The sequence below is a fragment of the Polypterus senegalus genome, chromosome 1 (assembly GCF_016835505.1).
Source record: "Polypterus senegalus isolate Bchr_013 chromosome 1, ASM1683550v1, whole genome shotgun sequence".
NCBI lineage: Eukaryota > Metazoa > Chordata > Cladistia > Polypteriformes > Polypteridae > Polypterus > Polypterus senegalus.
This window is the reverse complement of record NC_053154.1, coordinates 67,741,147-67,763,686: the sequence shown is the minus strand read 5'-3', so window position 1 is coordinate 67,763,686 and position 22,540 is coordinate 67,741,147. Positions and strand designations below refer to the sequence as shown.

Here is a 22,540-nt window from a genome sequence, read left to right as displayed (position 1 = left end):
GGGCCTAGTGAATGACTTGCAGAGAGTTGGGAGCAAAGTAACAAAGGCTACCATCAGTAACACACTACCCCGCCAGGGACTCAAATCCTGCAGTGCCAGACCTGTCCCCCTGCTTAAGCCAGTACATGTGAAGGCCCGTCTGAAGTTTGCTAGAGAGCATTTGGATGATCCAGAAGAGGACTGGGAGAATGCCATATGGTCAGATGAAACCAAAATAGAACTTTTTGGTAATAACGCTACTTGTCGTGTTTGGAGGAGAAAGAATGCGGAGTTGCATCCAAAGAACACCATACCTACTGTAAAGCATGGGATGGGAAACATTATGCTTTAGGGCTGTTTTTCTGCAAAAGGACCAGGACGACTGATCCGTGTAAAGGAAAGAATGAATGGGGCCATGTATCGTCAGATTTTGAGTGAAAACCTCCTTCCTGGAGTAGCCTAGCCAGTCTCCAGATCTCAACCCCATAGAAAATCTTTGGAGGGAGTTGAAAGTCCGTGTTGCCCAGCAACAGCCCCAAAACATCACTGCTTTAGAGGAGATCTGCATGGAGGAATGGGCCAAAATACCAGCAACAGTGTATGAAAACCTTGTGAAGACTTACAGAAAACGTTTGACCTCTGTCATTGCCAACAAAGGGTATATAACAAAGTATTGAGATGAACTTTTGTTATTGACCAAATACTTTTTTTCCACCATAATTTGCAAATAAATTCTTCAAAACTCAATGTGATTTTCTGGATTTTCTTTTTCTCATTTTGTCTCTCATAGTTGAGGTATACCTATGATGAAAACTCAAGGCCTCTCTCATCTTTTTAAGTGGGAGAACTTGCACAATTGGTGGCTGACTAAATACTTTTTTGCTCCTCTGTATATTATGGTTAGCCAGTGTTACATATAAACACATATTTGCAAAGAAAAAATGTGTTTGCATAATCATAACCAAGCATTAATAGCAATAAACCAGGAGAATTTGCTGATGTCTAGGGCATTTAATTCAAAGCTTACTCCTTGTGTTTAGGGCTGTGAACTGTCTGTTTTTCTGTGAGAAACTTTATTAATATTTATTTCTGGATCTTGAAACTTCATTTTTGATGCCACTGGTCAGGTAGTACTTTTTACAGCCCTTTTTTTCTTTACAAGGGTTTCTTGTGCTGTTTTTTCAGCCACTCCAGAGAAAACTATGTTGTGACTGGAGAGTGTATGTGCAACTCAGCAATGTGTGAGAGTCAAGAGGTTCAGCACAACAAAAGAATTTGGACAGCAAGTAAATAGTAAAAACAGCCTTGTATCTCATTGGTAAATATGCGACTTAAAAGTATCAAAAGAACGCAGTTTACTTCAGGAAAACAGCCAGAAAGCACATTTAAAAAAAGGGAATATTTAAACTGGTGTTGTGTTGATAGCTGGGTTGGTTTAGAAAGAAAATAATGAAGAAACAGTTTGTTAGGAAAACAGCCAGGAGTAAGGGGAAGCGTAGTAGAGCTTAAAGTAGTTTCAGCAAGCATTTGAAGTGTGTGAGTGGTGGCACGATTAAGGCATACAACAATTTTGAAGAGTCTTGCATAGGCATATGGAGAGGTCCAGTAGGTGTTTCATTTTGAAACAGTTTATCAGTTAACGGTTGCCCAAATCAAATTAATCATGAAACTAGTGCAATAAAAGTCCTGTAATGTGTTGGACTTTTTGGAGGCTTGCTCCAAAGAGGTCTACATCTGAGTGAGAGATGGCTGTGAATTCTGCACCTGGAGCCTAGGACTGCTGAAATTGAGAAGGAAGTAGCTAGTCCGCATTGTGAAGAATTAGCAACTCTTGCCCAGAAACTGTGCACAGCTAAATGGCCATGGAAGAAGACTCAAAATCAGAGACCAAGAGACAGGTTGGTAGGAGTCGGACCTAATCGCAATGCTGGAGGTATGCACTATCCAGGGACAAGAGCCCCAATGAATCACCACAAAACCAGTCCTCAGAAAAAGAGAAGTAGTAAAAGTGGGGGACTCGGTTATTATGGGGATTATGGGGAAACTCAGGTTTGTTCCATAGGCAGAGGTTCATGTACAGTTATGTTGCTGCCCAGGCAGACAGACAGGGGATCTCCCTGGAAGGGTAGTTGGGCAACTAGATTTATCGTGGTTGGGTCCACTTGTTGTCCACACTGGAACAAATGTCATACTTGAGGGCAGGTTAGCAGGTGTGATCCAAATCTAAAAAGTTAGGTTTTGAATTGACAAGGTGGTCTTCTCTGAAGGTTTGCCTCTGCCACACTCCAGTCCAGATAAATTCGCAGAGATTGGAACATTTTTATTGCGTCGCTCAAAAGGCATGCATAGATGGGACGTGTTCTTCGATGATGAGTTATATTTGAGTTACTATTGTATTGGGAAGGTTTATGAGTAGTTTATTGGAGGATTACTTAAAATACAGGAATGGGCTGGGTGTATAGAAACACCTTAATTTAATTTAACAGCAGTGCCATTTTCACATCCTACAGTTGAACTTTGGTTTCTTACACATTGTCTTTTTGACCCTTGTCTCATCTGTGTTTTACATTGCATGTTGCATACGGAATTGGGGGCTCGTGTGTAACGCCATGCATAGAACTCACACTATAACATGGCGTAAGCACAAAAGAGGGAATGTGCGTACGCACAGAAAAATCCAGATGCATAAATCTGTGCGTACGCAAACTTACACGTTCTTCCTCTATATAAATCCCGATCAGCGTGAAAAGTAACGCACGTGCACACACCTGCTGTCCCGCCCCGTCTCCTCCCAGAATTATGCCTCTTTGAATATGCAAATCAATATAAATAGCCTTTAAGCTCAGCCTTCTCTGAAAAGACAATGGGAAAATAGAAGAATTTCAGCAAATACCAAGTGGAGGCAAAGAAAAACGTACTATTTGTTGGTTTAAACAGTGGTATAATCAACAAAAGGAAGTTGATTGAGTGACATAGCATGTCGGAGAAACCCGCAAGCTGAAGTTCACAAAGTTGCACAGTGCCCAAAATAAAAAAGAAGTTGTCAGATATCAGTCGCCATGAAAAGGCGAGTCGTAGCCCACCATCTGAGTGTCATATGAAAGCTTATTAGGGTACAGAGGGGAAAAAAAGGCACATAGTGGGGAAAAAGCATGAAATGCCAACTTTAATCATGTAGTTTATTTTGTCATTAAAGTAGAACATCATAAACTTCATCTTAAAATTGTTTAATTTAGTAGTTTCTCAAAACCCATTGTAACTAAAGTAGCACATTAAATGCTTTGTTTTGTATGTGATCTTCTATGTGCTTCTTAAACTGGCTTTTTTTTCCTCCAACAGGACACAGAATCCATTACATTCGTGATATTACAGCTGTCTGAATAATTAAAATACTGAGATGTATACGTGATATCATTATCATGATGATAGGAGTTAAAGCACGTTATTAAACATGTGAACACGGTGGCACAGTGATTGTTCATGCCTCACGCAAGATGCTTGCTGCGCCATGCACGACCTTCGATTAAATAATTTATTGTAGCAATACTGTCTCTTTCAAACGTACTAACCCCCAATTCCTGTCCTTACTTTTCTTTCCCCAAGTAACCGATCGCCACACAATCAGCTCTGTAATAGAAGTTAAGCCATCTGTAAGCTTAGATGCAGATTCTTCAAAACTTTTAAGGAACATCAAAATATCTTCATAGTATGTGTTTAATTATTCTATCCATCTGTCCTTCCAGTGTCACGTCAGCACAAGCAAGAATACAGCACGAGGCAGGAACAATCCGTGAACAGAGTGCAAGCTCCTAGCTAGCGCTGCGGCACCGTGTCCTCGCATGTTTAATTATTAACAATATACATTATTTAAATGAAGTTAGTTTTATCGGTATAATATAATAAACATATTTTGCTGCATTTCATTTTAAAATGATATCATCATCATATGTAAATACACGCTTTATAAAGTGGCTCAGGTTGTGCAATATTATAACTGTAGTGCAAATATACAATGAGGTGATTGTATTTATAAGTACAGGCAGTTCTTCAAGGAGCACTTGATGGGCTGATTGAGTGCATTTATAGTTCTTGGGATGAAACTGTTTCTGAACCACGAGGTCCTTACAGGAAAGGCTCTGAAGCGTTTGCCATATGAGAGCAGTTCAACAGACAGCATGGCTGAGGCAGCGTTTTACTTGATGCTGTATACCAATAATTCTTTTTCCAATCAGCTGCTGTATAGCTGTGATTCACACTCCGATACAGTGATATAAACACTCCAAGTGGTGCAGTGAGAGTAATATGGAAAAAGATGATCCACTGTGGCAACCCGTAATGGGAGCAGCTGAAAGAAGAAGAAGAAGTAACAATGCTAAAGCAGCTTTGGTATTTAGAATAGTTTGACTATTCTGTGGACCATTATATTGTTACAGGTTATTACAATCAGATGCATTACACTAATAAACAATATGCGGTTAATTTCAGTGTATTTATAAAGCAGCGTCAGAGATGTGGATCTGAAAAAGAAAGGATAACCACACAGGAACAGTAGCACTGCTTTGACGCTGGGTGCCGGCAGCGGAGAACTTGTGTACGATAGGGTATGAGCTACTGTGGAAATGTGCGTGGCTTTACACCAAGTTTAGGTTTTATACATCGTGATTTGAACGTGGAAACGTTCTTACGCAACATTTCTGTGCGTACGCACCGTTTATACATGAGGTCCCTCGTGAATTTCCTTCCAGGATGAGTAAAGTTTTGTCCAGCTTTCTATATATTCATCTGTCCATTCTTCTCTCTGTTCATCAATCCTTCAATTAATCATCTCAGTTTCATGTGGTGGCAAGTTGGGCTAAGATGCTTTTTTATTTTAAGAATAGAATAACATTAAGTGAAACATGTTCAGCAAAATGCACAATTAATACTACATTCAGGACATTTACATTTCATATAAAATCAGTGCCAACACATCTCCCCAACCCAGCTCACTGGGACAGAGGGCCGATATGTACAGTAGGTAAGTAGACAGAGAATACTTTTGTCTCCATGGGGAAATTGAAATTCATTAAATGTGTTTCACAAAAACAGTTGAATTGTTAGATGAAAGGCACCAGTCTTGGCCAGTCTTTACTCTAACTGTTCATTTTCTAAAATTTAAATAAGTTTCTAATGACTCGAGTAGTTGTATTACTACCTGAACAAATACAAAGAATTCTCCATTGAATATATGACTAATTTGAGGGCTCTACTAGTAGTGTTTTGTGGTTAACCCGTGAGCATTTCTTGGGCTTGGAATTCTGTGTAAATACGGGTAAACCCGAGCCTCTTGGGTTCAGCTGCATTGTTTGCGTGTACAGTGCATGATGGACAGGACAGCATTATGAGGCCATCTAGTGGAGAAAATAACATCATGCTGCAAAATGTTCATACTTGATTTTTATGTGTTTTTCCACTCTTTGGTAACGCATCAGTATTCATGAGGTTTGCGGACCTTTAACCAAAACACACAATAACATGTTAATAAAAGAATTGAATGCCAGAACAAACAGAAACTGAACCATTAGTTAAATTAAGCAGTAGTGACAACAATGTGAATCGGTTCGTAGACATTGACATGAATCGTGAAGACGCTGCATATGACACCGTACTACCGAATCACCGTGATATGTCTGGTGAATGCAGCAGATGTCAATGTTTGTGTCGTTGGGTTTTGGGGAATGTAGAAGTCATTATACCTTACGCTGTGGTAGACCACAGTGGGTGAGACCCTGAAATTCTACACCCTTGTGTGGGACTAACAGAAAGAAATCTTCTTTGTTCACTTTGCTTAGAATGCTTCTGTTATCCCGACTGCAGCTTTGGACTGCCTCAAAACATGTCACACGAAGGACGTGTACTAAATCAGTGCTGCAGCGGACACTCGACATGCCTTTCCTACGGTATTTACTGTATCTTGACGTTTTGGTATTGACAGATTTCTGTTACGTAACTGATTACGGATCGATTTGTTGGTTTTCTTGTTTTTCCAGTCTTGTCTCTGATACACGATGGATTGGAAGTTGTGAATTCTTGTGGAAAGGTGTTGTATGTTACTTTGTTGTGCATTTTGGTATAATAACAAAATCACCATGCATTCTTGGTTCAAAACTTTTGTATTTGTAGGGTTTCCTTTTTTTATAATACAAAAATAATAATCCTCCCAACATTTGTAGCACTGGAGACCCGAATACAGCAAAATGAATCAAAAACATAACTAACTTTCAGCTTTGAATTAAAATTTACTTGTAGTAATGCATTCAAAGTCAAAATGTAAAAGTATCCCTAATGAATTGCATGCATTAAAACGTGCAGAATATCGTCGTCCATTGTTCACTACGTAACATCTGTAAACTGACTTGACGCTATCCATGCTGTCTCTCCGGCTCACCAAAAGCCTCTTGTAATTAGAAAAACTCTGGTCATTGAGCAGATGCTGAAACTGCTGCCTTTACATATGCCGGCATAAACAAGAATCATGAGACGATGTATAACGATGATTATTATATCGCAGTTGTATCAAATGTTGTTATTACAGTGCTGTGAAGAAGCAATGGCCTCTTCCTCCTGTGCACATTTTTACACAATAAATTGCCTGAGACCTGCAATATTAGAGAAAGAGAATCTGAAGAAACAAAATAGTTTTTAAATCATCACTTTCTTTACTCAAGGAACACTTGTTCAGCACCATTATTCATGTGAAAAAGTAAGTGCCCCTGTAGTGTGAGTCCTTTTCCCAGGACCGTTAGTATCAACAGTCACAAATACTGTAAATGCTTCCTCGAATTTTAACAGCAGTATTTCACTTTGTTGTTGTTGAATCTTCACCCACCCTTCTTTACAGAACTGCTTTAATTCCGACACATTGGTTGGTTTGTGAGTGTGAATGGCTCATTTTAGCATTTCTCTTCTGCTCAATTCAGGTCTTTAACTTCTTCCAAACTTCCATTTTGTTTCTTCTGAGCCATCCAACTGGAGGCTTGCTGTTGTATTTTGAGTCACTGGCTGCTGCACAACCCAGTTATGAAAAATGACCAGACATGCTACTTTATGAATATTCTCGTAAATTCTGTAGAATTCATGATTCCTTCAGCAATCACAAGTTGCTACATCTACCTCCATGTTTTCTATAGGTCTGCACACCTCTGTTAAATGGTGGAGTATTGTGATGTCGAAAAAGAATGTAATCATGATTTCTTAATTGTGGAGTTGTCCCCGATACGAAGGAGGTGTAACAACAAACTATCAACCTTGTAGAGTACAAAGACTCATGGAATTTTAAGAAGCATTTAGTTGAATGACGTGTCGAAAGAGCACAAGAGGCAATTACATCTTCACACAGTGCAAGTTAGTGTTGAGTAGCTTTGTTAGAACATCAGAACACTCTAGACGAGAACAGGCCATTCAGCCCAACAAAGCTCGCCAGTCGAGTTTTGAAAGTCCCTAACGTCCTACTGTCTCTACCACACTACTTGGTAACTTATTCCAAGTGTCTACCATTCTTTGTGTCAAGAAAAACCTCCTAATGTTTGTGCCTAGTAAGCAGGGTCTGTACCGTGTTAGCCATTATGGATGCAATGTTTGTGCGAAATTTACTCTTAACAAGTTTCCAACTGTGTCCCCGTGTTCTTGATGAGCTCATTTTAAAATACAAGTCTCGATCCACTGTACTAATTCCCTTCATAATTTTAAACACTTCAGTCATGTCACCTCGTAATCTTCTTTTGCTTAAACTGTAAAGGCTCAGCACTTTTAATCTATCCTCATAATTCAACCCCTGTAGCCCTGGAATCAGCCTAGTCGCTCCTCTCTGGACCTTTTCTAGTGCTGCTATGTCCTTTTTGTAGCCTGGAGACCAAAACTGCACACAGTACTCAAGATGAGGCCTCACCAGTGCATTATAAAGGTTGAGCAGAACCTCCTTGGACTTGTACTCCACACATCGTGCTATATATCCTAACGTTCATTCAGTAAATGACACACACAGGTTAGAAAAACAAGTTTGTTTACTCTGGAGCCTTTTATCTGATGGAGGTTGCAGGAAGCAGTATGGAGAGAGCCGGGGAGAGCAAGTGAGCGAAGGCTCACAGGCAGGCAGCTGGAAGGTGAGCCCCGAGAAGGGTGTTTGGCTGGCACTCAGTGGGGCAGAAGGAAGCGGTCACTCCAGCTGAGCGATCAAAGAGCTGGAGTGACCAGAAGTAGGACGGCTCGCCACGTAAGGCCGAGAAGGCAGCAGAAGTTGGGAGGCTTCGGCAGTGAATTCCCTGACGTGGGTGTCCTGGTCGCCAGAGAAGCCAAGTCTCAGTCTGGATAGTGTGCTACCGAAGCCAGGAATCGGCAGACCTCCAGACCAGTGGAGCGGAAAGAAGGTCAGCTGCTGGTAGGGCGACCCTCCTGGTGCAGAGCCCTGATGGGAGAAGCAGGGGAGCCACCAGGTAAAAGAAGCACCAGGCTTTGTGGCATTTTTAAAGGGTCTGCTTCCAGCATTGTTTTAGCCTCGTTTTTTCTATTTATTACATTTTTTTAACCTCCACAATTTTCCTCTCTATTTTTATGGATTATTTATTAAGAACTTTGAGAAACACTGCACTATTTATTGGGACACTGTTGTTTTGATGTTTGTTTGTAATAAAAGCACTTTGCACTTTTACACCATCCCCTTGATCTATTTGCTGTGCCTCTCTGTCAAGCGCATCGGTAACATTACCGACGGGGACGGGAGCATGCAGTGAACCTGCATCGTCACACTGGCCTATCTCCAACGTGCTTCTTGGAAGGTCTTATCTTCAGCCTGCTGGTCCATCTTTCACAACAGACCATCCTCGTGCGTCCCGCTGGCGTGGTGGGCAGTCTCTGAATCGCCGCACTGCTTTTGTTTTTGTGATGCGTATTCTCATCCCTGATGTGCCAAAGTGTGCTTTGTTGCCTTTACTGGGATGTCTTTGCAGTTCACTTCTTATTTTGTTTTTGTGAAACGAGTTAAAGAAACAAATTGACTTTTATTGAAAAATATTTCACTGCTAATACAATACACTTTTACCAGATATTTATAGCAAATAATTCTTGCATGATATAATAAACAATGGCTTTATAATACAATTAATGTAAGAAATAGACAACATGGAAATCTTTGTAGTGTAAAATCTGCAAACACCAATACAACACAAAGGCAGTCCAAAAGCTCAGGATGTGACTGTGTGTACTGGAGCATTAAGAGAACCTTTAGAACCAGAACATCTAGAAATGGATAATGGAAGCTATTACAACTGGCTGCAAGTACATAGTCCGAAGCTTCAGTCCCAGCCTTCTCTACCGTCTCCGTTTCGCGTGTGTCCAAACCAGCACAAGACGGGCTGTGCAGAGTTACAGTATGGCTTCTCCGATACGTCGACTTTGATGAGCTGGTCATTTACACTAAACATCAGCTGTTACAACTGGAAACCGCATGACATCGAAGTGTTCACAAGGGCCACGGCAAGTCACTGAAGTCAACAGGCCCTCCCAGCCCTGCATCAGCCTCCAGCAGACTCATTATTACAGCCATGGCAGCTTCATCGTTGCTCGGGCTGCTAGAGCCTTGGTCATTGTCCATCATGTCCATTCCTATGTGCGAGTTGTCACCTGTGAATTAAAAAGAAACAATGGCAGAATGAAGTGATCAGTCATTTTACTGTCATGGAGCAAGCTTTATATAAAGGACTTAAGAGAACTAAATGTGGTAGGGCACAGTATTTGAAGGAACCTGATGCAGTATGGGAACAGCAGAACTGGAAAGAATAAATAGTGCCTGGCCCTTTAACAAATGGTACGAGTGCCTTATCCAGACCCAAAAATGAGGAGGATTTGGCACCTGCAGAGGGTGCCATTGGGGTTACAAAACGTCAAACCATAGTGAGCTTGCTACTGAACATCCTTGGTCCTCCATAGCTGTGTTTCAGAGAAACCTCCAAAACCTGTAATTCCTCCATCCATCCATTAACTAACCCGCTATATCCTAACTACATGGTCATGGGGGGTCTGCTGGAGCCAACACAGGGTGCAAGGCAGGAAACAAACCCCGGGCAGGGCGCTAGCCCACCGCAGGGTGCCCACACACACACCAGGGACAATTTAGGATCGCCAATCCACCTAACATGCATGTCTTTGGACTGTGGGAGGAAACCCACGCAGACACGGGGAGAACATGAAAACTCCACGCAGGGAGGACCCGGGAAGCGAACCCAAGTCTCCTAACTGTGTGGCAGCAGCGCTACCCACTGTGCCACCCACTGTGCCACCCCTGTAATTTCTGGTTTGTTTGTTTTTTTTTCCAGTTGCTTAATATTTCTGATTATTGCATTATTTTCTGAACAACTTCAGCTCAGTAAGTGGCAGAATGTGGTCACACAATCACACATTTGTGTATTTTTTACAGTGCAAAGTAAAGAACTGAAACAACAACCTTATCCTACCAACTAAACAGTCCTTACAGACCATAGTGGCAGCAGGGCTAACATCCAATACATTTTACAACCAGCGAGTCACTCTGGGTTAACTGCAACAACCTTAAAGTAGCACATAAAAAATAAATAAAGCCATGGTTAGTATGTAGCTGCGCACTAAATTAGTGCTTAAGATCATTAGCAGACAATATCGCTGCTGAGCTTAGTGAGCAGCACTGCACTTAAAAGAATACGCCACCCAAAAAGGATTTTATTTTAGATGTTACTTTAACCACATGTGGTTTGTAGTGATAACCAAGAAAAGTTGTTTTCATGGAGAGCAGACATTCTGTTAGAATAAAAGTCTGTAGAGACCAATGCTGCAAGTCAGCAATTAATATAAAAATATCTATGAACAAAATCTCACGTTAATCGTGTCCCATAATCCCCATATAATGTCATTTCATGTAAGCTCCCAATGGGCAAAACGTTTGCTAAAATATTGTTAAGTAAATACTGTCATTGGTCAAGAGTCCTGTCTTCATCTCGTAGACGTGACTGAGGCATTAGATTAACCGGACTAACTTGATACCAGCTGTGGATTAATGTGGGAAGTCTGTTGCAACTGACCCTCTGGGTTTTGACTGTTCGTTGCTGGGCCTTCTGTTTTCTCACCGACTCCACGAATGAAACATGACATTTGTACTGTGTGCTGTAACCTTAATCGGTGTAAATCCGCTCTTTTACGTTGTCTTGTTTAGAATGCATTTTACTTGATGGCGTCTTCTACATTCATTGTCTGACAATTGCTTCCACCCAGCAGTCTGTAGATCACTCTGCGGCTAGGGCTGCTTGGAGAATGAAGACAACGCAGTGAATTTAGAAGGAAGCTGTAAGAAGCTGGCTGGCAGAGTTCATGATTATCTTTTGTGTTTCCATCACTTTCAGCACTGCCAACAAAACCCGAGGTTTTCACTGCATTTGTATTCTTGTCCTGTATCTGTTTATTTCTTTGGCGGACATCTTTATCCTAGGCGACTTACGACATTTGAAGTCCAAGGCCTTAACCACTATGCCATCCTACCTCCCTGTTCATGTAGTGTGGCCTGGAAATCGATGTTTATCGAGCGCGCTTAGTCATTTGTAAACCATCACTGGCCATTTAGAACCGCGGTACGACAACGGACTGCGTTGCATTTACCATTTAGTTTGTAGCATCTTGTCAAGCTCACTACTCAAAACGATAACTGCAAGGAGAACCTGGGATCAAACTCGCAACCTCTTGATTATGAAACAACAGTCCTTATGTCTGCACCAGCCAAGCGGATCTGTCTACTTCGTATTGATTGATATTTGGGCTTCAATTTTTACACATTGCCAGTAACAATGTAAATTGAACAGTTTCTTTTTCTTCGATTATATTCTTGAATAAAATGGACTTGATTTGATATTTTGTGAAAGTGTTTTTTTGATATTTGGACTTCACACATTTTCCACTTCATGTCAACATTTTGTCAATTATTACTATAATAAGAAAAAAGTTTCTGATTTAGTTATGTGTTCAACATTTCTTGCCTCGCATTTCCTGTTATCCTACATTTACACAGATCGTTGTTGACACAGAACACACAAGAAACGTATGCATTCCAAATAACGATACATTATTTACCCTGTACAACTCCAGATACCTAACTTCCAGCTCTGAGAATTTTGCATCTCGCTTGACTTCAGCTGCCTCTGTGGGGGATGAGTGAGCAGACTGCTTGCTGCTTGTGCTGATCGACACATTTACAGAACAAAGACGCTGGTGACGGTTGGACAGTGGTCCAACATTATGAATATTTTACTAGGCTTCAAGGATTCTAGTGTTAAAAACAATTGTGAGGTTGGCTGGAATGAAAACCTGCAGCTGAACGTTAAAATGTCTGCCCTGGAGGCTCCCTATGGACCACAGGCTGCCATGAACTTGGTCGCACCTATCAGTGGGCGATCACTGTATCAATGGATGCCTGCCCCCATGCCCTTACAGCTGCATGTATCATCTGCTGAACTATTTCATGTGAATTACAAAGCTTGTAGTCTCTCCTGTTGTAAACGCATTTCAAAGACAAACACTTGCGATTCAGCTCAGTAAAACAAATGGTCACGATTTACTCTCGCAATCAATGAACTGAAATTGCAACTTACTAAGATCAACATATTCAAAACATTTGAAAACTTCAGTCAAACACCCATGGCAGGGCCACTTAATGTTTGTTGTAAAATGTGTCTCACCATTGACTGTCAACTAATAAATTTTACAAATGTTATGTGTCGTATGCGCTGAGGGAACGCAATTGCTAACGCCTTCGCTTTCAGCTACAGACCAGAGAACGAGCAACAGGATGACATCACATCCACAAATCCTGCCCCTTCTCCCCTGTAGGATATTTATGGAGCAATGGCACTGGACTTCAGGGTTCATTAGGGAACCTGCATTCAAAGGTGACAGAACTCCACATAAGGAATGCAATTCTGCTGAAAGACACCATTACTTAGCAGCCTACAGAAGAGGCTCAAGAGGAAACGAGTCACCCCCGATGTTGAACTTTTGTGTTTTTTTGTTATATTTAATGGGGTACCTCGCTGACCCTTGACCATCTTATACATGACTAACGTTCAAAATATATTTCCATGTCCAATATGGTAACAACACTAAGACGACTCTTCAACTGGCTAAATCTGCAAATCTCATTGGATCCCTTGGCACAGACTGACTGCCTACGAGAAATCCACGCTGTGCAGAGCTTATTTACAATTCCAAGCAGAACATCCATACTTACTAAGCAGTGAGTTGCTATCTGAATACGGATAACCTATGGAATCTTGGCTTTGTCCTGCAGCGAGCCCACTTGATGGAATGTCAGGGCTACCTCCATTAGGAATCTGAAACAATGAAAATATTCAGAACATGAGAACAGACCAGCATGTAAAGAACAATAAGGGTGGTCACATTTGTTTAAAAAAAAAAAGGCAAAAATGATCACTGTTTTATTAAATATTTATACATAAGCCCCAACAAACCTGTTTTGCTCTGTTCATTCATTGTGTGAGGTCACTTTCTAAGGTAACTAGGGGGTGACAGGCCATCCAGGTTGCAGTGGGCAAAGCAGAACCAGTGGCAGGTGAGATGCCAGTCCATCTCAGGGCACTGTTACCATTTAGTATGTAGAAGGAAACAGGACTGCCTTTGAGAAGATGCCAGATGTCTCTGGAACTGTACAGTCTGGCTGTTAGGTTATGGAAGAAAACTCTTCAGGGTCAGTTGTGTCGTGCTAAACCAGCAAATGGACACCCCAGTGAATTGTTCTGCTATGCTCTCCCAGCTCCGAAACACCAGGCGTCTACACACACACACACACACACACATTCAGAATCTTTTCTTTACCTTCCACATCTCAAAAGCAGGCCGACTTGTAATTCTACATTGGGTTTATTTTTGTCTTGTATTTGAGGGGCCTCATCTCCCATCAACCCTGAAATTGGATTAAACAAATTTTCAAAATGCTTGGATGAACCGATTATCCCAATAGCAGTGCACGGTTCATTATGTGACATTTTACTCGTTTAGACTGATGTCTGTCTTCTGACATCACTCACTCCCTGCACACCATACTGCCGTTCCACTTTGCAGCAGAAGCAAGATGGTGCTAGTAGAAAGTACTCGGGCACTTTGGAGCCATCCATCAAATGTCCTGCCTTTGGGATGTCATTTTTATGTTCAAAATAATCTGACAGGGAAATCAGGACTAATTAATCCCCATGCAGTGCTACTGAAATGTGTGTGCGCTCCAATCAGAACAATGACAGCAGCCGTCCATCACGCCCTTAGCAGGTGCTTACCTTCTTGCCTCCTGGAGAGCAGGTGTCAGGAGGGGGTGTGCTGGTGATGTTCAGTGGACTGGAGCCACAGCTGGAGGGCGATGACCCTCTAATCCTGCCAAATCAAAAGGCCATCTCATTAGACCAAATACCGCGCCACAGGAAATTCAGATTCTCTTTTTGTAATGTGCAGTGCACTGCAGCCGGGAGGCTACTACTCGCTACTGGTCGCCTTCTCTTGACCGCAAGGAAATCAATCAGCAGCTTTAAAATCACATTATACCTTGGACAAAGCATTTATAAATGTTCATTGTGTATTATTAAACATATATAATGCAATACAAACATACAAGTAAGCCTCCCGTTATGAACGCGCTTTGCTCCTGCAGATGCTTGTCACCTAATTTTGTATGAAATTTGCACTGTAAATGCAAATAGATGCAAAAATACGTAACTGCAAAATCTATAATGCTCTATTACTTATTTTCTTTACAGAAAAAAAATGCAAGTACATTAATAAACTGTAAGTGAAGCTGTATTGCTAAACTGTTACAATGGCAGATTCTTGTGATGACCACAAAACTCAATCGTGTTACAACTTTATTGAAGAATTGCAACCTGAACAAAGAAGGTGAAAATGAATCGGAAACCTTTAAGAGAAAACTAAACTAAAAATCCAAAACTTACATAAAAGTTGGCTGGCTGCATCAGTGGGCACACCCCAGTCTAATTAAGGATGGGGTTGTCTTTGTAGTCAACCAATCACGTTTAACTTCATGCACTTGGTGTATTTGAAAACGCGTCACACTATTGCCTGAACTGTCCAATGACGCAAGCTGAAAGCTGCACAACTTTGGTAATTTTGAACAAACCCAACTACACCTGCTCTCATTTAAAGTGACCAATTGCCACTAAACTCTGGCGGCTCTGTGGCTAAGGATCTGCACTGGTATCTGGAAGGTTGCAGGTTCAAATCCTGTTACTGCCAGAAGCAATCCTATTCCTCTGAGCCCTTGAGCAAGGCCCTTAACATGAAAATTGCTCCCAGGCCGCTGTACCTAATTGCTGACCGTGCGCTCTGATCTCCAAAGGTCATACGAAACCCAGTTTCTCCATGGGGATTACCAGAGTATATCAAATCACAAAATCAAAACAGTTTAGCTGCTCTGTAGGATTATCCTGACGTCTTCTTGGTTGCATCCTACTGCAGAAGCCTTGGACTACAAAGGGCTTTCATAACATGAGCGAAATCTCCTTGTCGAAAGATATCAGTCAGGTGAGAGGTGCAAGAGAATACCCAAGGACCGTGGAGCACAGTGAGGACAACCGTCAACTGGTGGAGAAAATGTGGCACAGTAGTACCGCTTGCAAGAAACTAAGGTGAAGACAAGGAGAAGATTGGATATGGAGACCTGCGTAGAGGCCTACAGCAACATTAAAGTAGCTGCTGAGCTTTCTGGCAAGTACTGGTTGCTCCATGCATGTGACAACAATCACCCGTATTCTTCATCTGTCTAGGCGATGGATGAGGGTAGCAAGCCTTTCCTCATAAAGAACAACTTCAAAAAAGACACATGCAGTTTCCCAAAACCATATGCGAAAATGTTTCATGGTCTGATGAGACTAAATGTCAAGTCGCGCTACACAACTTTTGCAGGGATTTTCAGTCATAACCTTCATTTACATGATCTTAGTGAGTTGGAGGTGCGCTCCTGTGAACTCGGTCAACTGATGTGACATTCCCAGTGACTCACTGCAACTCGTTCCAATAAAATCGAATAGGCTTGATTTTGTCTTTAGTCATAGGGGTGGGTTGTCTGTGCTGAAGAGCTGACAATCAATGAATGCTCACCTGAAAGTACAATGAATGTAAGAGTGATGAGAAATAAGGACTGTGGGCATGTTGGGCCTCACAAACAGAAGAGAAGCTGTTAACCCTTTATAGAGTGCTGGCTTTCAGAAAAGGGGGCGAGCAGAACTTGGCTAGGATGCCAGTGCTCAGTCGGTAAATGCGACATTGGCAACAATTTAAATTGAAGAGCTCCAGTGATGTGATCAGCATCTGCTGTCTGCAAACCTGACATACCCCTGCAACTAGAAATACTGTGACATTGGCATATCGCCAAAAGAACACCATTCCGACGGTGAAGCGTGGCGGTGGCAGCATCATGCTTTGGGGCTGATTTTCTTCAGCCGGAACTGGGTCTTTAGTCAAGTTGAAAGAAGTCATGAATAGCTCAAAATAACCTTCAGGTGTCTGCTAAATGAAGAAGAACTTCACCTTTCATGACAACAACCCAGAGTCTACATTCAAATCAGCAAAGGAATGGCTTCACCAAAAGAAGATCAACATTCTGGAAGTTCCCAGCCAGAGCCCAGGCCTGAAGGGTGCATAGGAGATGCCTTCACAATTTGACAGCTCTAGAGGAAGTGTGGGAAGATATGGACAAGTCAAGATGTGCCCAGCTGACAGACCCTTAGCTGAATGGACTAAGTGCTGCAATAGCACCAATGGGGGGTGTGCACACTTGTGCTACCAGGCTGCTGTTTCAGATCTGTTTTCTCCCTCTTTGTGTAGTCTGCAATTTCACAAGAAAGAATGAAAAAGTTCTGACATGGCTTATCTTGGATTAATTTTCTTACATCACAAAAAAACAAAATTTTAATAGGTGTGTGTAGACTTTTTATATCCATTGTGCATGTTGACCTTGCGCTTGAGCTTCCTACAGTTACCGATCATGATAGCTCAGGTATGATGACAGCGTAAAGATCTGCCACTTGTGAAACACGCGTCGTCTCCACTCAGGAACTATTCAAGAGTGTCACTTGCACTTCTGGCAGCTGTACTCCCTGCGATGACACAGCCGAGAGGCACACAAAGGACCCTGGGTCCTACTGCTCAGCTAAACAATCAGCAGCCGATCGAGTGGTGACATTCAATTTGGCTGTACTATGACCTAGTGTTTGTGACAGCTGCTATATGTATTCATTCGTAACTTAAAAATGGAATTTGCTAAACAAAAATCAGTTGAAATCCAGCTAAAAGAAACATGCCAGGGTTTTATGTGCTTGTTACTATCTGGGCCATCACCCATACTCACCTGTACATAAATATCTATTTATCTTACATACTGTGAATGCCAAAGAGGATGGATTTGCATCCCAACGGGGGTAGAGGGCAATTCCTTGCCCGGCTGGGAGACTATAATGGAAGGGCATTGTTAGTCTGGACACTGAAAATTCAATTAGCCTGCAGGGAAAGTAAGAATGACGGCCAGTGTTTGATGCTTTTGCTGCCAATCAGGGATGGGTTAGGGTGCAGGGAAAGTGAGAATGACGGCTGGTGTTTGATGCTTTTGCTGCAAATCAGGGGTGGGCAAAGGAATGTGGTGTTACTTTATGACAGGAATGAGCATTTCTCAGGGAGATTCCTTAGACTTCTACACATTCTGCAAATCTCCAAGTACATCATGAGTTTCTTACTTATTTGCACCCACCTTTGTATTTCCATGACTTCCTCTGCAATCATGCGCCCAATTTTTCCGGCCCCTGCCCTGGTCCCTCCTGGAATGCCTGGCACAGTAGGAAGGTTTCTTTTTACGGCACCTGCAATAGTAGGAGACCCTGCTTCAAACTGCACTCAGTAACGTAGATGAAGGACAAAGCCACTTTGCTCACATCCAATTTGCTGAAACGACTGCTTAGATCATACAGGACAATTTCTACAGGTCCAGAGTGATTGTTGGCAGCTTCCATGATATGGAAATAATTTTCCTACCAGTCGCCAATAATGATGCCATATGGCTTACCACTGAAAACTTTCAACATTCATCAGAGTGAGAGATGAGACATGCTGTTCACGTTACCTTCTCCTCGCAGCACACAGTCCACGCTGTGCGGTGACGTAGCAATCTGTGGATAGGCCGGGTCGACTCCATCGAGTGTGCTGCCTCTGAAACATAACATGGAGATGGGTTAACCTTCTGATCCGTGTGTAAACTGGAAGACCATTTTCAACAAACTTGTATTCAAAAGCAGTAATCTCTCTTTCTATTTGCATGAAGGAAAGTTGGCTGAGATTGAAGTACAGCATTACAGCAAAAAAGAACTTGACAAGCTGCAACCATTAACAGAACAGGGGGTCAGGGAGCACAATGACGATGCCGACAAAACTGAGCATTCTGGGATGGTCCAAGTCTTGATGTTAATCCACTGAAATGTGGTTTGCAGAACAGCAATGAGCTGAAGAGATTCAAGAAAGGAGACATGGTCCCAACAGCTCGATGCTAATCTGAGTAACAGACATAGGAAACATTCAAGAGGTGCTAGCACTGATGAAGCCAACAGTCTTTGTAATGTTTGTTAAAATCTATTATTAGGATGTAAATAAAAATTGGCACGATACCAGGATGCACATAATGCTGAAGAGGTCAACTGGCAGTAGACAACTGAAGTCCTGTGCCAGTTTACGGCCACAATTGGACTTGTTCATTTTGCATGGGTCCCCACTATGCATACTTTAACTGCTGGTATGGCGCAGTACAGACCGCTATTCGCACCTTGACGGCCACACGCTGGGTCCCTCTAAGGCCTCGTTTCTCCACCAATGGATCTGAAGTCGCTGTTTTGTAAGTGGGTTGCATAAGCCAGTGTTTCTCAGCCACTGGGTCACAAACCGGTTTGCTGTCAGAGGGTCGCCGAAGCAATCGGCAAAGTCCCCATTTCTGCATGAGTTTGTTTCACCATGTGGGAGCTCTGATCCTGCTCGTTTTATCAAAGGGGCAGTTTGCAATTACTGCTATGGGGTCATCGATGAATTTAAAAAGGTACGACTGGTATGAAGGACTGTAAAGATTGAGAAACACAGGGGGAAGGAATGCAGTGTGGGCCAAACACATAAGAATTAGGCACATGGAGCTGAAACCCTAAAAGACACTCCCAAGGGTCAGAAAACATACAAGACCCTGTGAAATAATAATAATAATAATAATAATAATAATAATAATAATAATAATAAAAGATTATTACTGTGGCTTGTTTTGGCAACTATTCTCCTATTGTTTTCCTACAGCACTTGGCCGTAAGTACGACTCAACTCAAATCGGCCTGCCATAAATCAGCGCTTAACTAATTTAGTCAAATTTTTTTTTGTAATTTTTCTTTCAGTCGAATTTGCTAATAACTCACTTTTACTGTCTGGCTCCATCTGTATACAGTACTCTCATATTTTTCTTTTAGGTTTTTTCAATTTTGTATGGCTTTTTATTGTTGCCTTAGGCTTTGTGATTATATGCTATGTGAAAGGCCTTATACACTCATCCAAGTGTAATGAGTTAAAAGAATGGACATGCAAGAACTTGGCACATCTGTCAGGAAATGAGCTGCACCGACATCATCTGCCAGTGAAGGACATTGCAGCCAACTTGATGGAGATGACCTGGGGTGCTGTGTATTGTGAGAGTCACTGCTTCGAGGATTGGAAATCTGAGTGTTACAAGTTAACAATAAGATGTAAATGACAAAGGAAACCAGCAGTTCTCCATCTAACTCGTTTCCATGTATACCTGTGTGTGTTCATCGTGAATTATCTGGTTGAATAAAATCATTTGGGTGATATTCTTTGAAAGAAAAAAAAATCTACAATATAAGAATGACCTGATATGGCAGAATGAAAACACTAACAAGCCGTTTAATCGTTTTTTGGCAATTAGGCAATCGGGTTACAACAAAAACCTGCAGCTACTGCAGCTGGCTTGGCAGACCCCTGGCCCATACAATGGCGTCATATGGTGATGTGTGTAATTACAAAATTGAAGCGGACTGTTCATCCGGATATTCCTCCCCCAGAGCTCCACTCCATAGCTGCCGTGTCTGTGTAAAGGGGTCTAGGAGTGACAATAACGTTAGGGAGGAAGTGACAAACTACCTGATACAAGATGTGAATACAACTTTGCGTTCCACAACAGCTGTTGAAGCTGATGGGGATTCTGTAGAAAATGAGGAGTCGAGCAAATACGTCTACTCATCCAATGAGTCCAAACAATTCGATCCATCCATCCATCATCCAACCCGCTACATCCCAACCACAGGGGTCTGCTGGAGCCAATCCCACCCAACACAGGGTGCAAGGCAGGAAACAAACCCTGAACAGGGCGCCAGCCCACCACAGGGCGCGCGCGCACACATACCCACACACCAAGCACACACTAGGGACAATTTAGAATCGCCAATGCACCTAACCTGCATGTCTTTGGAGCACCCGGAGGAAACCCAAGCAGACACAGGGAGAACATGCAAACTCCGCGCAGGGAGGACCCGGGAAGTGAACCCGGGTCTCCTAACTGCAAGGCAGCAGCGCTACCCACCGCGCCACCGTGCCGCCCAAACAATTTGATAATCTATATAAATACAAAAGCCAAATAACACTGACTCACTCATCACGAAATCTCCCGAACCATGAGGACTTGGGACGTTGGCAGTGTAGGTTACTCTTGGCCCATAGGTTCTCACTAAGAAACAGTTTAAAAAATGTAGTGGTCCAAGTGTGAAATGTTTTATGGTTTTTTACACCCATTCACTCCATTTCTTTCTAAGATAAATTTCTTTAAAGTAAACTAAAAATACTTTCCTTTTTCTGAAGAGTATACTTTTATTTTGATATTTTGCCATTTATTTATCTTTTTAAAGTAATTTAGTTAGGTTATTCCAATGTATATTAAAGCAAATTAATTTTTTTTTTTTTGAGGATTTTAATTTTCATACTTTTTTTTTATTCTTTTTCTCACTTTCTTCACGAATTCTTCTATTAAGTTTATACCTCTTCAAATAAACCTGTAAAACTAGGAAGGGAAGAAGGGATTTATATTGACAAAGTAATGGTCCCTCACCATATGGTGCAGATGAGCGGTGATGGTGCGTGCCTGTTCTCCTCGCTGGCCTACCTTGTGCACGGCACCGCCTCTCTGTTCGCTCAGATGCGGGTTGACATTATTAGCCACGCCTCTAATAACTGGCGGAGGTTCAAGCCGTACAACATAACGCGGACCGGAGACTGCTACCGCACCAAGCCTCAGTACCTCTCCGAAATGTCCAGACTCGCAACCTATGTATATTTTTGAACACATTTTTCCTGTTGCTATCCCGTAGCGAACCACAGGTATTCAGCTAGTAAATTACTAAAGTTAAAAAACTTTCATGCAAAACATAATTAGGAGCTGAAGTGCACCACTCAGGAGATCTTTATTGGCTGCTAACACTTACGAAACTACAGTGTTGGTCGACACGATGTACTCGACTTCTTTGGTCCAGGGGTTCATGAAGCTAAACCAGCGACTCCTCAGTGTGATGAAAGACCCATCTTTTATTTTGAACTTGTAACAGTTTGTTGTGATCTTCTCCCGTGTCTGTAAAACTGAAGATAAAAAAAAGAAAAACAGAATTTCAAGACTTCCATTCAAATATTCGCCAGCTGCAAAAGCTCATTTTCTCTCTTGCTCACTTCAGCCCACAGCAGTACCTCATGCTGTCCTGGCCCTGCAGTAAGACATGGAGAAGCAGCAGGCTCTCTTTTTCTTTTTTTATGGTGAAATCAGCACAGCCAGTCTCAAAGAACTAATGCAGTTCATAGAGGAGATCATCTGGCATCCAGTAGGGAAACCAAAGCAAGACAAGCGTCTTATAAAGCTGAGTGTGAAACGTCCTGAGCTTATCAGAACCACTGCTAGCTGAAGATCTGATTAACCAAAGGGTGCTCCCAGTATCTGCACTGTTATTTATCAGCACCGTTATATCTCACATATGCAGAAATGTCTTTTGGCAACAGCAGCAGCAGCCTAATTTGTCGCTTTATAAGTAAGAAAAGTGTGTCATGGGCATGAAACTCCTGTCTTCAAGGGTGGCCTTGAAAAGCTCCTAATCCCTCACCCCTGCATTGGGCTTTCTAATCCATGGACCGACAGCTAAACTGAACTAAAATGACTCATTTCTAACATCCAAACTTGACTTGCACTACCATACGAGATCTTTAAAAACTACACTAATGAATGCAGTATGTCCAGCCCTTCTCCCGACTGACTACTCACTTCGGTTTAAACTTGATCCCAAGATCTGGGGTGAGGTTTCCATTACCTTGTCTGTGACATTCTGCAAGGTGCCCGATATCATCTTGATAGAAATATTCATAAAACGATGTGCCAAGCAGCTCTTGGGGTAAATATGCAAGGATTGCTGTAGCCCTAAGAAAA

The 22,540-nt window shown here is 42.0% G+C and overlaps 1 protein-coding gene across 5 annotated transcripts in view; it reads right to left on the bottom strand.

The window, feature by feature from the left end:
• Nucleotides 1-8,994: 8,994 nt before the first annotated feature.
• Nucleotides 8,995-22,540, bottom strand: part of LOC120527023 (aryl hydrocarbon receptor nuclear translocator-like protein 1) — a 107,080-nt gene continuing 93,534 nt past the window's right edge. For all 5 annotated transcript variants that reach the window (XM_039750062.1, XM_039750063.1, XM_039750071.1 and 2 more), the window contains 7 exons: nucleotides 22,425-22,531; nucleotides 21,558-21,708; nucleotides 18,164-18,249; nucleotides 17,795-17,903; nucleotides 14,319-14,412; nucleotides 13,259-13,361; nucleotides 8,995-9,636 (listed from right to left, as the gene is read on the bottom strand). In XM_039750062.1, coding sequence (XP_039605996.1) covers nucleotides 9,476-9,636; nucleotides 13,259-13,361; nucleotides 14,319-14,412; nucleotides 17,795-17,903; nucleotides 18,164-18,249; nucleotides 21,558-21,708; nucleotides 22,425-22,531 — 811 coding nt within the window. In that variant the 3' untranslated portion in view covers nucleotides 8,995-9,475. The remainder of the gene's footprint in view (nucleotides 9,637-13,258; nucleotides 13,362-14,318; nucleotides 14,413-17,794; nucleotides 17,904-18,163; nucleotides 18,250-21,557; nucleotides 21,709-22,424; nucleotides 22,532-22,540) is intronic.